General features: G+C 37.7%; 1 protein-coding gene across 1 annotated transcript in view; it reads right to left on the minus strand.

The window, feature by feature from the left end:
* smyd3 (SET and MYND domain containing 3) overlaps positions 1-16,503 on the minus strand; it is a 216,450-nt gene that overhangs the window by 41,654 nt on the left and 158,293 nt on the right. Inside the window, exon 6 of the mRNA XM_056256150.1 lies at positions 7,844-7,911. Coding sequence (XP_056112125.1) covers positions 7,844-7,911 — 68 coding nt within the window. The remainder of the gene's footprint in view (positions 1-7,843; positions 7,912-16,503) is intronic.

Consider the following 16,503-nt stretch of genomic DNA (forward strand, 5'->3'; position numbering starts at 1 on the left):
CACTCATCTTCTTCCCTCTGCTGTGAACAAAACATAATACCTGGGTATTGCTAAGCAGCCCGAAACATCAACAGACAAGGCGAATAGCAATCCGCTGCGGTCATTTATGAATGTTTCCAAATAACAGTGCTGAAGGTAGCCATTAACTATGGCGGAGCAGAACAGAACGCTGTTCCTGGAACACCCTCACACCTGAATACAGCTCAATTTACTGCATTTTCAGAACAGCGGAGGCTGACGCAACTGATACAAGGATATGATGTCAACAACACCCACTTAGAGCTAACTACTTTTGGCCCTGCGTGTGGACTTTTATAAACTCTCTTAAAACAAACTCAGACTAGTTTCATATGTCTACTAACAGTGTTTATACGCTTTGCTATTTATTTACATTTTTCTAAAATGTATTTTACACCACAGTGTCATTACAATCACAATTCAAATAATATATTGTGTTTAACATTTTGCTACGGAAAATACGGTGGTGGAAATTACATTAAACATTTTTTGGAATAAAATGGCCGAGACCCTTAACCTCGCTAAGCATTTTATGTATCCTAAATTGAAAATTTGAAATAAATATATAAATTTATACTTAAATAAATAAACGTTCTAAATTTTTGCATAATTTGACAAAATTACAGGTTGTTGGAAATGGTGCACAATAAAATTACATACATTTTTACCTTGAAGTTTTCCCTCACACATTAAATGTCTCATATCTCAAGAACAAAATACCTTTTAATGATTTTGCAATTTTTAAAAACAATTTTATTTCATACAATAAATACAGAAAGCTTTATTAGATTATTTTCTTTTTTAAATGTAATGCATATTTTTATTATTATTTACAAATTTTTAGGGCCCGAGCACCAATGGTGCGAGGACCATCTTGGGATTGCTCTGTTTTATTATTACTTTATTATTTTTTTATGATAAATTGTGAATGCATCATACAAATAATAAAATAAATATTTGTAAATATTTTAAAAGGTTAAGATTGAAAATCAGTAAAAAGTAACACAATAACATCTATAATGTTTTATTGTGCCCTTAATTTAGCAAATAGAATACAAATAAATATCTAGTTAGTTTTACCAGTTTCTATTGTTTTATAATAAACTCCTGGGACATAAAAGTGCCCGCTGAAGAAACACCCAATTATCCCTCACTATTTCCAAGGCCTGAATGGTATGTTAAGGTGGGAAACAAATCGTCACAAACTTTCCTTGTTCACGGATGACAGCGCCTGTAAATCCTTATGGATTTCTGCTGCTGGGTTTTGTCAGGCCACAGCATAACAGACTGCCGGCCACAGGTTTACTGAAGCTTAATTTGGGCACTACGGATACACTCTCTTCCCCTGATAACAGTGCCCAGACGGGGCCGCGAGTGTCAGCATGGAGTCCTGGCCATGGGAGGACGTCTGACAGCACAAATCCTCCCGCGAGCTCCAGACACAACCACTGGGATTAGCAGAAAACCGCTGGTTCACATCCAGCCAGAGAACCAGTGTTACACTAGGAATCAGAGATTCCTAGTGTAGGAAGCAGAGAAAATGACAGTGCATGTCACATTTCATGTATAAAAATAGACGGGGATAAAACACCCTGTTATGGCTAATAAATGGATGCACTGCTGTTCATTGTTCAACCAAGTAGAGAAAATAAATATTGGTACCTCAGTGCTACCTAAATATAGCCAGTTCTCTACAACTACAATCTTTTATATACACACAGGCCCTGTTTACACCTGCTATTAAGATGTGTTTTGGTCGATCGGATCACATGTGGATGACGCTCAACGTGTTCTAAAACGTTTTGAGTTTGTCAACTTTTGACCACTTCCTGAGGTAGTTGAATACGTATTCGAACGGATCTTTTTCGTAGTGTAAACGTTCATGTGGTCGAATGATTCGAACCATAGACTGTAAAAAAATGAACAGCCACAAAAGACGGGATTTAAAGTTTGCTGGCTGAAGACCCAAGATTGGTTTGAAGATGACAAATGTACCAAGCACAATGTTCTCTCACCAATCCTGATTTCTAACACTCACAGCGTGGTCTTGCGGCTGCTCTCCTTATGTTTTCAGTCGTCTACTTTCTCATTCACATGTAAATTGCATGAGTTTATTTCGTCCATTAGATCGAAAGATCTGAAAAAGCCCATACGTTTACCCGCATATAGACCCTCCCCTCAAAGAAATCAGGACAGAAGAGATCAAAAGTGGACAAAAGAGATGGATTAAAACACCAGGTGTAAACGGGAACGTGTCTCCCTCGTCTACTTGTTAACTGATAGACCAAAACACATCTTAATACCAGGTGTAAACAGGGCCACACACACACACGTTGTGTGAAGAAGGCTGTAAAAATAAATCTGCGTTGAATGATAATCCAAAAAATTCACAAAAATCTAACCAAGTAAACCAATTGAAAATAGACGAAAAATCGTCTAATTTTATCACCACACAACTTGACGCATCATTCATTTCCGTAGCATAAAAAGCCAAAGTTGTTGGCGCCGATAGCCTCGTGGGCAGCACCGACATATAGTGCCGTTGCGTTTCAGGCGACCCGAGTTTGAGTCCCGGCTCCCCGATCCCATCCCCCTCTCGTTTCCTGTCTACATGCTATCCTATCATAATAAAAGGCAAAAACACCCAATATATATAAAAAGCCAAAGTTTAATACAAAAAAAAAAGCTTACTAGGGTTATGGATTTAGAAAAAAAGTACCACTAATAATATAATTTAATGAACCAATCAATTCCCAGTGGATAAAATCAAGCGTGTCCTAGCGAATATTCTATTTCATCTGAAATATGCCACATTGCGGAAAGTAAATGCTTTTTGAACGTCATTCCATGTCGTCTTGAAGAAACACAATTGAGCTGTATTTTAATCAGCCTTTAGAAATGGGAAATTCCACCGTACAATCATGACCCCATCAAGAGCTCATCTGTTAGGTGAAAAAAAAAAGCCACTTGGTGACAAATGTGGGCATGAAGATTAATTATGAAAGACGTCAGCACTGATAAAAGTGTAATTTAAGAGCAGTTCATCTCTAGGTCTCGGCCCTGTCACCGCCTCAAAGGGAGAAGGCAGAGCGTGACGGCACTGGTGCACTGACACTGGCCTGTCACATTTTAATTGCTATCCCCCTCTACAAACAGAAAACAGAGAGAAAGAAGAGCGATAGAGGAGGAAGAAGATAGCACAGAGAATGTTCCTGTCATTTTTTTGTATCAAACACTCCTGCAGCAACCAGAAGGCTAAATATAAAGTATGTTGTACTACAGCTAATGTGAAATCTATGGTGATTTTACATGCATTGCATACACTTTAGCATCACACATTTTTAAAATGACAATACTAAACAAGTCACTCTCCATTCGGAAGCTTTAAAATGTGTTTTTTAGCATTTCAGTGGTTCTTAGGAGATGCATTTCAGCCCAAAGGATTCACTCCAAATACACGCACAAAGCAATTTGCAGAGGAAATCCCCTCTATTTCAGAGCTCACAATGCGTCTCGGCAAGTTGTAATTTAGTCACATTGAAAGCCGAATGTCTGTTTATGTGTAATTATTCTCGTTTCTTGTGCTGCTTTTGGTTCAGCCCCTCCGTGTGTGTGTGTGTGTGTGTGAACGGGAGCTTCCCTGAGGCATGTTCAGCAGCAAAGAGCAAATCGTAGCATGTAATCCTAACTCATGTCAGAATCCCTTTTTATGACTGCAGAGCTAATAATACAAACATGTTTTCTGTCACACAAATCTGCCGGGCATGAAAATAAGAACAGTGGCCTAACAGAGACACAAGAGCATTGTGGGCAAAACTAAAACAAAGTAAAACTTCAAGTATGGAAGTCCACGTTCTATATTTCATCTCAAGCATGATTTTCATGTCTCCTTAATAAACAAGGACACAAGCTTTTAAAAAAAAAAAAAAAAAAAACTTTATTCATGAAGAAAAAATGTTTTCTTGTAGTGGAAATTATGCCCTATATTTTTTAATGTGATTTAATTTGACTTTTTATTTAATAACTTTTCCTTTTAATTAGCAATTTCAAAGAACACTTAATAATTAATAATTGTATGAAGGTTTATTCAACACTAACCCTAAGTTTGATCAATATTAGTAATGATGCTTTTCTTAGCAATTACCACTAATAATTTCCACACTTTTTCATGCTGGGATGTCTCTTATGTCACTCATCTGGGGTAATATCAACATATTTTAAATATAATAAAAAAAGTTTATATTTTTAATATTATGCAATAATTAATACTTTTTTGATGGATTTTTTTAAATCCAGTTCTACATACGATTAATATGAACGGTTATGCTTTTCTTGGCAAGCAGCAATAATAATGTCCACAATTGTTGTATGTTCAGTGCAAAGCATGCTGGGATGTCCCTTATGTCAGTCATCTGGGGTAATATCACGTATTTTAAACATAATAATATTTTATATTCATTATTAATAATTTTATGCAATACTTTTCATTCATTTTAAGTGCAATTAAATGTTTAATTTGATGTAAAAAAGTTAGTATTTTCTGCAATAATTAATACTTATTTGATGGATTTTTTCATCACTAACCCCAAGTATGAATAATACGAGGTCAATAAACAATAAAACGGCAATTATCACTAACACTATTCTCGATAAAAATATAGACATTATGTGTCTCAGTGAAACATGGTACAAAGACAATGACTATTTAAATCTGAATATGTGTGCCCCATCTGGAGACAAATACATCGATGTGCCTCAAGCTTCTGGTAAAGGTGGTGGTGTGGCTGTAATATTTGGACCTAATGTATCAGTCAATGTTATTGATGCTCCTTGTGTTTCATCATTTGTATGTCTAGCTTTTAAAATCAATGGTGTTTCACCTGTTCTTGTGCTGCTTATTTATCGTCCACCAAAACCAAATCCTGTATTTTTTTCTGAGTTTACAGAGTTGTTGACACTTCTTAGTCCACTCTGTGCTGCTATGGTGTTAACTGGTGATGTCAATTTTCATATTGATAATCCTAGTTGTGTTAATACTGTTACCTTTCTGGACATTTTGGATGATTTTGATTTTTACACAGCATGTCACTTTTCCGACCTATAGGTTGGGCCATACATTGGATGTGGTTTGCTCTGCTGGTGTTGGTATTCAATCCCTGGATAGTATTGATATGAGTATAAGTGATCACAGATTTATTAATTTTGACATAAATGTCATGTCATCACGATCCATTTCTAGACGCATTATTAAATTCCGTAACATCAAGCACATGGACTTCACTTTCTTTTCTACTTCTCTTTCTGAGCTTCCTATTACTAACTCCGTAGAGCACTATAACTCCATGCTATCTGCACTTCTGGATGAGTTTGCACCTGTGCGGGAACGGGCTGTTACATTTAGGAAACCCTGTCCATGGTATACTCCGGAGTATGTCTAATGAAAGCTGTTGGAAGGCAATTAGAACGGCAACAAAAAATATAACCTGACGATACATAGGCTTCTTTACACTCAACAACAGTCTGCTTACCATTCTGCTCTGAATACTGCACGTAAGAACTATTATTCAAGCATCATTGGTAATGCTGCAAGTAATTCTAAATCTTTATTTAAAATCTTCTTAAACCAACTAAGGCCATTGTTCATTGCTCTGTCGACCAGTGTAATAAGTTTCTTCATTATTTCTCTGCAAAATTGAGGGCATATACAGCTCTTTAATCACTATCCTGTTGAGCTAGTTGATACTCAGCCTTTAAATCCTCTGAACACAACTTTTTCGAACTTCGACTTGGTTGGAGTTGATTTTATCATAAGTACAGTTAAGTCCATGAACTCAACCACCAGTATTTTAGATCCGGTTCCCTGCTTGGTTATTATGAACTGCCTTGCATCAATCTGCCCTCACATGACATCAATTGTAAATTTATCATTGAGTTCTGGAATTATTCCTCCAGATTTAAAAATTGCTGCCATTACACCAGTCCTTAAGAAGCCTGGTTGTGATGTTTCTGATTCGTCCAATTACAGGCCTATATCAAACCTACCATTCTTGGCTAAAGTTCTGGAGCGTGTTGTGGCTATTCAGTTAAATCGTCACCTAGCACTGAACAGTCTTTTTGAACCTTTTCAATCTGGGTTCAAAAAAGGGCATAGTACTGAGACAGCTCAAGTGAGGGTTGTAAATGATCTTCTTATTGCTGCAGATTCTGGTGCATGCAGTATTTTGGTCTTATTAGACCTTAGTGCTGCATTCGATACTATTTGTCACTCTATTCTGCTAGATCGTCTGGAAAATTGGCTGTCTCTTTCTGGTGCAGTATTCAGAAGGTTTCGGTCTTATTTAACAAACCGTGCCCAGTTTGTAAGATTGGGGAATTACAAATCTGATACCGTGCCTGTTCGACAGGGAGTTCCCCAGGGCTCAGTGTTGGGTCCAATTTTATTTAACATCTACATGCTTCCACTTGGGCAGATCATCAAGAAATACGATCTTGGATATCATTGCTACGCTGATGATACACAGATTTACATTACCACTAGTCCTGATGTTCACTGCTCATTAATAGCCTTACGTAGTTGTCTAACAGAGATCAGTGTATGGATGCAGAATAACCTCCTGAAGCTGAATGGCTCAAAAACTGAATTGATGCTGATTGGTACAGTGGCGGCTACTCGTAAGGCAGAGCAGATTAGTTTAATTGTTGATTCCAGCATGGTAATTCCCACTTCACAGGTGAGGAATCTTGGAGTCATTTTTGATCCACAGCTAACATTTGAAACACATATAAAAAACATCTCAAAAACTGCTTTTTACCATCTGAGAAATGTTGCTCGACTTAGACCTTTTCTCTCCTTTGCAGACACAGAAAGGCTTATACATGCCTTACAACCAGGTTAGATTATTGTAATGCTTTGTTCTCTGGTCTTCCAGCTAAATCTCTCAGAAGGCTACAGTATATTAAAATTCTGCCTCCCGCGTCCTCACTCATTCTCCTCGTGAACACATTACACCGGTGCTTTCACAGTTGCACTGGCTTCCTATAAATGCGAGAATTGATTTTAAAATTCTGATTTTAACTTACAAGGCACTACATGGGACTGCTCCAGAGTATCTTTGTGAACTCATTAGCCCCTATACTCCATCCCGTTCTCTCCGTTCTGTCAATTCTCTTTTGCTACATCAGCCTTCATGTAAGCTTAAGACTATGGGGGAACGAGCCTTTTCATATAAAGCCCCGAATATATGCAATGTGCTTCCTCTTAGCCTCAGAAATGCACAAACGTTGGAACATTTTAAAAAGTTGATTAAGACACACTTATTTAAGACTGTTTTTTAATTGTTGTATTGCTTTGCTGTATTTGTGTCTTTTACTGTAGCGGGTTTGGGTTTAAGAAAAGCGCATTTAGAAATAAAATGTATTATTATTATTTATTATTAATAATAAAAGTGACACTAATAATTCCCACAATTGTTCTATGTTCAGTGCAAAACATGCTGGGATGTCACTCATGTCACTCACCTGGGGTAATATCATCATATTATTAATATTTTATATATTTTAATGATCAACAATATTATGCAACACTTTTAATTCATGTTAAGTGCAATTAAATGTTTAGTTTGATGTAAAAAAAAAAGAAAAAAGAAAGAAAGAAAAAAAGGAATAATATATATACTATGGAATAATTTTTTTATGGATTTTTTTTCATCACGAACGCTAAGTATGGATTAACCGTGACACTTTTCTTAGCAAGTAGCACTAATAATGTCCACAATTGTTCTATGTTCAGTGCAAAGCATGCTGGGATGTCCCTCATGTCACTCACCTGGGGTAAAGCCCCACCCCCAAATCCTGCAGCTCTCCATCACTGATGCTGAAACAGTTGCAGGTCACCTGTGTGAAAACATGAAAAAAAAAAGAGTGAGGACATAATGATAATATTGTCCTCTCATCATTAGTTCTCTTGTTAATTTGACTATTTGTCTCTTTTTCCTCCCATGTAGAAAGTAATGATGCGGCCTGCCAAAAACCGTTTATGCAAATCTAAATTAACTCATGATTTGGTGAGACCAGACTTGAATAAGTTGTTCTGATTTCGACCAGATCCCAGATGTTCACTATCAATCCCCACATGGAGAAGCACAAGGGCTTCATTGAGTGAGTGTGTGTTTGTTTGGCTGCTGCTGACTGATGGTCTGATTGCCGTAGGGACGATACGCTGCAGAACCGAAACTGGGCCGAGGCCATCTCTCGTCCGTAACTAGTCACGGCAACCCGAAATGAGAGAGAGAGAGGATGGTAGCAGGCAATTCTGACAGGTTTTTAGATTGGAACTCAGCGGGATAGACGAGGGATGAGCGGAAGGAGAAAAGCAAACAGAACACAGTCGTAAATAGACAGCGTGAGCATTGTTGACATGGGGAAAACAACAGTGTGTGATTTCAGGGACATTTCACAACAGAATGAATTATTAACACTGAGAAAACGCATCCAAAAATGAACCAAATCGATTGTGCTAAATGTTTAAATGAATTAGTTTAATGGACCAACACTCTTAAAGGGATAAGTTCACCCCAAAATACTTTAATCAGCTTCATGTTATTCCTCTCTGACTTTCTTTCCTCTGCGGAACACATGAGATTTTGAATAATATCTAGGCTGCTTGTTTCCATATAATGGATCTGAATTTGAACTACTAATGATGTGTAAACTACATATTTTCAAAATCAAATAATTGGTCTGAAGGGAACCCTATTTATTTAGGCAGGAATTTGAATTCAATCAATAACAAGGAATCTGCAGATAGTATAATACATTTTTACTTTGGTTACAATTATTCATGAAAATATATAATGCAATATAGTACATTATGAATACCTTTGCATAAATAAGGCATGGCCGAAATTTTAATTATTTATTGAAAATCTTTTATTTGCTGAAAATTATGTTGTAACTATCAAATATCGTTCACATATCATTCACAATTGAAAACTGAAAAGTACTAAAATTTAAATAAAAATAAATTAAAGCCAAGTAGGAATTTCATAAAACGACAAAAACTAATAAAAATGACAAAAGCACATAACAAAATTATACAAAAACTTAAACAAAAATTAAAATATAAAAATAAAAGTTATTTGAAATATTAAAAATGATAATAGTGTATATACAAAATACAAAAAAACTGGGAAGATTTTCATAGTGGAATGTCATGAGAGTAAGTACATTCATGTATTGGTGAACTATTCCTTTGGTGCTCTTCTCGTGGCGGTCAAAAATGGTTTCAATTTGAATTTTTTTCATTTCAATGAAATGAATGTACAATATTTTAGTTTGTGTTTTAGGTAGTTTAAAATGTTGTATTTTTTCGGGATTTTATGGTATTAAATTATATTTATGCAGTAGTTATAATCCATTTATTAACTTTTTGGGCATAGACCTGAAAATGCAATTTCCAACTTAAACTGTCATAAATCTTGAATGAGTTGAAGCACAGACTTAAGTTTGGTCAATTTTTTAAAGACGACACGTGGCAGATTATCTCTGAAGTGAAAAAAGTTTTAAAAAGTGAACTAAAAAATTTTTATGGAATTTTACTTTAATTCTTATGAAAAATGCACAAAAATACTATTTTCAATTTTTATATGAAATATATATTCCAAAACACGTTTAACTCTAAAACTGTGAGAAAATCAAAGCCATAAATCTAAACAACATGTTTTCCAAATTTGAGCTTGATATCTCAAAAAAGATCTTTTAGTAAGATTTTGTTTGGGCACAGTACCAAATGTTTCCACTAGATGAAATTCATTTCCAATTCATTTCCAATGCGGTTATTTTTGACCGTAACTAGTACAAGTGTGACTTTTTTTCCCAGGACCATTTAACCTTTTCAAATCATGTCCATTCATTTTTATTTTTTTGTGTTCACATAGCAAGTGCCGTAACCTTTACCAAGTTTCGTACCATTCTCATGAATTAAAAAGAATATAAAGAATAATAAATTAATAAAAAATTCGGTCAAAAATTAGAGCACAAGAGGGTTAAGAAGCACAATCTAGTGAAATCATTGAGACTGCATTATAATATTCATACACACAAGCATATCAACCCCATCTTTGACCCAATCGATCGCAAACATCACCTCATTCCCAATGAAGAGCTTCAGCTAATGCAAATCAATTTAAATACACTGAAAAACAGCATCACGCAAACAATAAATAAATAAAATGGTTGACAGGCAAAAACAACCATTGATGTTGCCCTCGTAGAAAACATATTTCTGGCACATGCCCAACTAATTAATGGCTAATATATGTGCGGAGCTGCTGGGAAGACTGGCGGCTCTTCATGTGGCGCCATTGCAGAGTCTTTCATGTGGGGAGCGTGAGATGGGTTTCAAAAGGTGTGACTGAACAACTGCTTGGTTGCAATCTCACTGACGACAGGTTAAAGTGTGTGTTTGTGTGCATATAGCATGTCTGAGGTCTGGCATCTCGCTACACGTATCTGCACTACACAATGTAGAAGTGGATCCACACTCACCCTATTTTAGTTACATGCCTCTTCATTATTCACATATTGTTTTCTACATTCTGAAAATAAAAAAGGTTGTAAAGACGGACAAATGACCTCTCGTGCTTTCAACAGGATCCAAAAAATAAACATGGACTTGAACTAGATGATGTGGGAAAAATAAGTCAACGTGAAACCATCAAGATCTGAATGCAAAAAAGTGTTAACATCTGCCCAAGTAAATGCAAGGAGACTCTGTTCTACTTTAAAACACACTGACACTGTATTCATTTACATTTGCTTTGGCAAGTAGTGAAGTTCTCAGATGAGCAATTTGATCACAGAGACTTACAGGGACAAACAAAGAAGGGTCACCCACATAAAAGATAGACATACCACTTCCAGAATCTACAAAAATGTTAATAATTTTAAAGGGATCATAAAAATTATTAATACGATATTTCACATAACATATTTACATATAGTTCACAAGACAAAATAAAAGCTGAATTTATAAAAAGAACAATGTTCATAAGTTTGCAAACCCTTGATTAATGTGTGTCGTTACCTGGATGATTCATTTTCCAATTTCCAAAGCACCTTTTGCATATTTGAACCCTTCACAGCAGTGATTGTATGGTTTTGAGATCCACCTTCTCACACTGAGGACTCAAATTTACAAAAGCTAAAAACATTCACTGATGCTCAAGAAGGAAACACGATGCATTAAAAGCATGGTTCACCCAAAAACTAAAATTCTGTCATTAATCACTCACCCTCACCCACACTGATCAGCGGACATAAACAGAAGCTCAACCGAACCTGCTTCACGCGCGAGAACAAACCTCAGTTCTTGCGGAAGCCCAAACGTGCAGCGTAACACGAGAATGAACTTCATTGGATCTTGCGAAGCTCAAATGTACTGCGTAACACGAGAATGAACCTCATTGGTTCTTGCGGAAGCTCAAACGTGCTGATTAACACGAGAATGAACCTCATTGGTTCTTGCGAAGCTCAAATGTACTGCGTAACACGAGAATGAACCTCATTGGTTCTTGCGGAAGCTCAAATGTGCTGCGTAACACGAGAATGAACCTCATTGGTTCTTGCGAAGCTCAAATGTGCTGCGTAACACGAGAATGAACCTCATTGGTTCTTGCGAAGCTCTAATGTGCTGCGTAACACGAGAATGAACCTCATTGGTTCTTGCGGAAGCTCAAATGTGCTGCGTAACACGAGAATGAACCTCATTGGTTCTTGCGAAACTCAAATGTGCTGCGTAACACGAGAATGAACCTCATTGGTTCTTGCGAAGCTCTAATGTGCTGCGTAACACGAGAATGAACCTCATTGGTTCTTGCGGAAGCTCAAATGTGCTGCGTAACACGAGAATGAACCTCATTGGTTCTTGCGAAGCTCAAATGTGCTGCGTAACACGAGAATGAACCTCATTGGTTCTTGCGAAGCTCAAATGTGCTGCGTAACACGAGAATGAACCTCATTGGTTCTTGCGAAGCTCAAATGTGTTGCGTAACACGAGAATGAACCTCATTGGTTCTTGCGAAGCTCAAATGTGTTGCGTAACACGAGAATGAACCTCATTGGTTCTTGCGAAGCTCAAATGTGCTGCGTAACACGAGAATGAACCTCATTGGTTCTTGCGAAGCTCAAATGTGCTGCGTAACACGAGAATGAACCTCATTGGTTCTTGCGAAGCTCAAATGTGTTGCGTAACACGAGAATGAACCTCATTGGTTCTTGCGGAAGCTCAAACGTGCTGATTAACACGAGAATGAACCTCATTGGTTCTTGCGAAGCTCAAATGTGTTGCGTAACACGAGAATGAACCTCATTGGTTCTTGCGGAAGCTCAAACGTGCTGATTAACACGAGAATGAACCTCATTGGTTCTTGCGAAGCTCAAATGTGTTGCGTAACACGAGAATGAACCTCATTGGTTCTTGCGGAAGCTCAAATGTGCTGATTAACACGAGAATGAACCTCATTGGTTCTTGCGAAGCTCAAATGTGCTGCGTAACACGAGAATGAACCTCATTGGATCTTGCGGAAGCTCAAACGTGCTGCGTAACACGAGAATGAACCTCATTGGTTCTTGCGGAAGCTCAAACGTGCTGATTAACACGAGAATGAACCTCATTGGTTCTTGCGAAGCTCTAATGTGCTGCGTAACACGAGAATGAACCTCATTGGTTCTTGCGGAAGCTCAAACGTGCTGCGTAACACGAGAATGAACCTCATTGGTTCTTGCGAAGCTCAAATGTGCTGCGTAACACGAGAATGAACCTCATTGGATATTGCGGAAGCTCAAATGTGCTGCGTAACACGAGAATGAACCTCATTGGATCTTGCGAAGCTCAAATGTGACCTGATCCAGCAAAATGAGTCACAGTGACCCAAATTTGAAAATTGAGATTTTGGTATTAATGGAAAGAGGTGACCTTAAGCTTTCAATTGATATCCTAGTCAAAGTCATACCTTGAATGGTTGTAAAGATATACACATTTGAATTATGGTCGTCTGCCCTCTTTTTCCAATTGAAAACCAGAGAAAATCGCTTTTAAAGTTTTTTGCCCGTTTTTTGTTGATATCTTTCAAAATCCATTACATTTAAAGGGATACACTATTTATTTTACAGCTTAATTTGACCAAAGACATTAATATATAAATGCTATTAAACCAGGCTGAAGCTCAAATTATTTTAAAGTTTTTATTTGAATAAATAATTTAACAGTAGGCCTACCTTTTACAAAAATGTACTAAAATCAGAAAGATTGAACAGAGGTGCTACATTGCTTGAGAGAGAGAGTGTGTGTGTGTGTGTGTGTGCGTGTGTGTGTGAGAGAGAGAGAGAAAGTGAGAGGCAGAGAGACAAGGAAACAGAGATCAAATAATGCTAATCTATGCAATCATATCTTAGTGTAGGCTAGTTGACAATAACAGCGTAACAAATTCATAACGGAGTATTGGGTTAATCAAACACATTAATGGATTCTCCTTGTAGATAAATAGCTACACTCATTCACATTTGTCAATCACGTTAATCACGCTTGCACACTACGAAACTTTCATCCGTTATATAAAAACAATCGTAAGTTTTTCGCATCCGTAGCAAGCAGTTTGAATGGTGTTTTGACAATTCGGAGCCACCGAATCAATACGAAAAAACGCATACGAAAAAAACGCGGACTCAGTGTGCAATGGCCAGGGGGCTTGATGACGCTTTGGCAACTTTGCTCGCTTTTGACAGCGACATTTCTCAAATTAATAATATTTAATCTTTCTGAGGAGATCTGCTAGCTTGTTTATTACACAGAGCGCTCGCTGCGAGTCTGACAGGAGGGTGGCTGGACCAATCGCGTGCCGGTCAGTCGAAACGGCTTCCCATCGACAAATGATCAGCATTTGTGTACATTTCTAAGCTTTTTGATTGGTTCTATACAACGTGTAACACCATTTAAAGAGCAGAGATAGTGACGTTTCAGGGGATACCCGGGAAATGCTCAGAGGTGACGAGAGGAGTTGAGAAAAGCAATGTTCATTTCCAGCGAATTTAGTAAAACTTTGTAAACTTTAATAGTAATTTAAATACCTTTACTCAATTATCTGGACTACAAAACTTTGGGAGATTATTTTTGAATGTCTGTTCTTTGAAATTAGCACAAAAGAACAACAACTATTATTTCATTGTTTTTCCACATAATCGGCCCATATCTTAAAATAGAACGTTGCGACTTCCGACTCATTTCGCCAGATCGGGTCACAAATGTGCTGTGTAACACGAGAATGAACCTCATTGGTTCTTGCGAAGCTCAAACGTGCTGTGTAACACGAGAATGAACCTCATTGGTTCTTGCGGAAACTCAAACGTGCTGTGTAACACGAGAATGAACCTCATTGGTTCTTGCGAAGCTCAAATGTGCTGTGTAACACGAGAATGAACCTCATTGGTTCTTGCGGAAACTCAAACGTGCTGTGTAACACGAGAATGAACCTCATTGGTTCTTGCGAAGCTCAAATGTGCTGCGTAACACGAGAATGAACCTAATTGGTTCTTGCGAAGCTCAAATGTGCTGTGTAACACGAGAATGAACCTCATTGGTTCTTGCGGAAACTCAAACGTGCTGTGTAACACGAGAATGAACCTCATTGGTTCTTGCGAAGCTCAAATGTGCTGTGTAACACGAGAATGAACCTCATTGGTTCTTGCGAAGCTCAAATGTGCTGCGTAACACGAGAATGAACCTAATTGGTTCTTGCGAAGCTCAAATGTGCTGTGTAACACGAGAATGAACCTCATTGGATCTTGCGAAGCTCAAATGTGCTGTGTAACACGAGAATGAACCTCATTGGTTCTTGCGAAGCTCAAATGTGCTGCGTAACACGAGAATGAACCTCATTGGATCTTGCGAAGCTCAAATGTGCTGCGTAACACGAGAATGAACCTCATTGGTTCTTGCGAAGCTCAAATGTGCTGTGTAACACGAGAATGAACCTCATTGGTTCTTGCGAAGCTCAAACATGCTGTGTAACACGAGAATGAACCTCATTGGTTCTTGCGGAAACTCAAACGTGCTGCGTAACACGAGAATTAACCTCATTGTTCTTGCACGTCAAGCGAACATGCTTCAACTTCCGTTTACCACAAATGATGTGTGAGTTGATGAATGTTTATATGTGAATAAAAGCCTAAATTCAACATGTTCGTCATATAAAGCGATCATGTCTCTTCAGAAAATTTGGATTAAACCGCATATGAATTAGTTTTACAAACTCTTTATGAACTTTTTGAAGAGTCAAAGTAGTAGTTGCGTAGCTCCCAGAAACAGAATATTTACCATTTGCCAGGGACAGAAATAATTTAGATTGAATTAAAAAAGATCTTCATTTGTGTTCCGAAGATGAACGAAAGTCTCACGGGTTTGGAACGATATGAAGGTGAGTATTTAATGACAGAATTTAAATTTTTTGGTGAATTAACCCTTTAAGAGCAGGGGGGTGTAAACTTGAATCAGATGATCAGGGTAAATTGTACTTTTTTTGTGTTCTGGGAAAAGTACTAAATGAAAAAAAAAACATGCTCACATACACATCCCATTATAGTACCCCATGTTGAACATGTAAAGTCAGAGCAGCCATCCGTGCTGAACTGGTGAACAGATATTCTGCAGAGCTCAGTAACTCAAAAGCACCGTGCTGCACTGACATCACACCAACTGTACTGCAGACCTGTTATTCAATGGTGTGAATCACTTCTCTGCGTTTCCTGCCAGTTTGGCCATCTGCACACACAACACATCATGCTCAAAGTAAATGGTGAAGTTGTTTTTGAACTTTTTAGAACTTTTCATGGAGAAATCACTGGCAGAGTTGTGTGGGCATTATGTAACAGCACTTTATGCAGATGGAGCAAATTCCCTCAAACATGCTGTGTACCACATCATCAACTCTCTAAATAAATACGTTAATTAATTTCAAACCTCTGTATTTTCCATGTCTTAATATCTCTAGGTCAGGTTGGTTCAGCTGGGATTATGTGCATTCGCTTTTACAATGGCAAACTTGAACTAAAACAATGTAACTCGTATGGAAACGCAAGTCATATCCAGAACTTGGCAGCTAAAAAATGCAAAGGTCTTGCATTTAGAGAGTCATTGGTCGCCCGCTTGCAACTGCACTGGAAACCCATCAAAACACTAAACAGCCCATTTCATTCACATTCTAGCAAACCACACAATCACTCGTTTTTCTAAAGTAATCTGTCCAACAGCGACACCAGCAGTTAAAGTTTCAGTCGGGGTCCGTGAATCTTGCCTCCACTGAGCCCATTGACTTTTAACAGACCCCCTAAAGCGTGTGCTGGGTTTGGTGGGGGTTAGTTGAGAATGAATGGGGGAAAGTCACATGAGAGGAGGCAATACCTCCATCACACTGGTTATGATTGGTCTGTGCG

The sequence above is a fragment of the Rhinichthys klamathensis genome, unplaced genomic scaffold, assembly GCF_029890125.1.
Source record: "Rhinichthys klamathensis goyatoka isolate OS25496 unplaced genomic scaffold, OSU_Roscu_1.1 h1tg000123l_1, whole genome shotgun sequence".
In the NCBI taxonomy this organism is placed as follows: domain Eukaryota; kingdom Metazoa; phylum Chordata; class Actinopteri; order Cypriniformes; family Leuciscidae; genus Rhinichthys; species Rhinichthys klamathensis.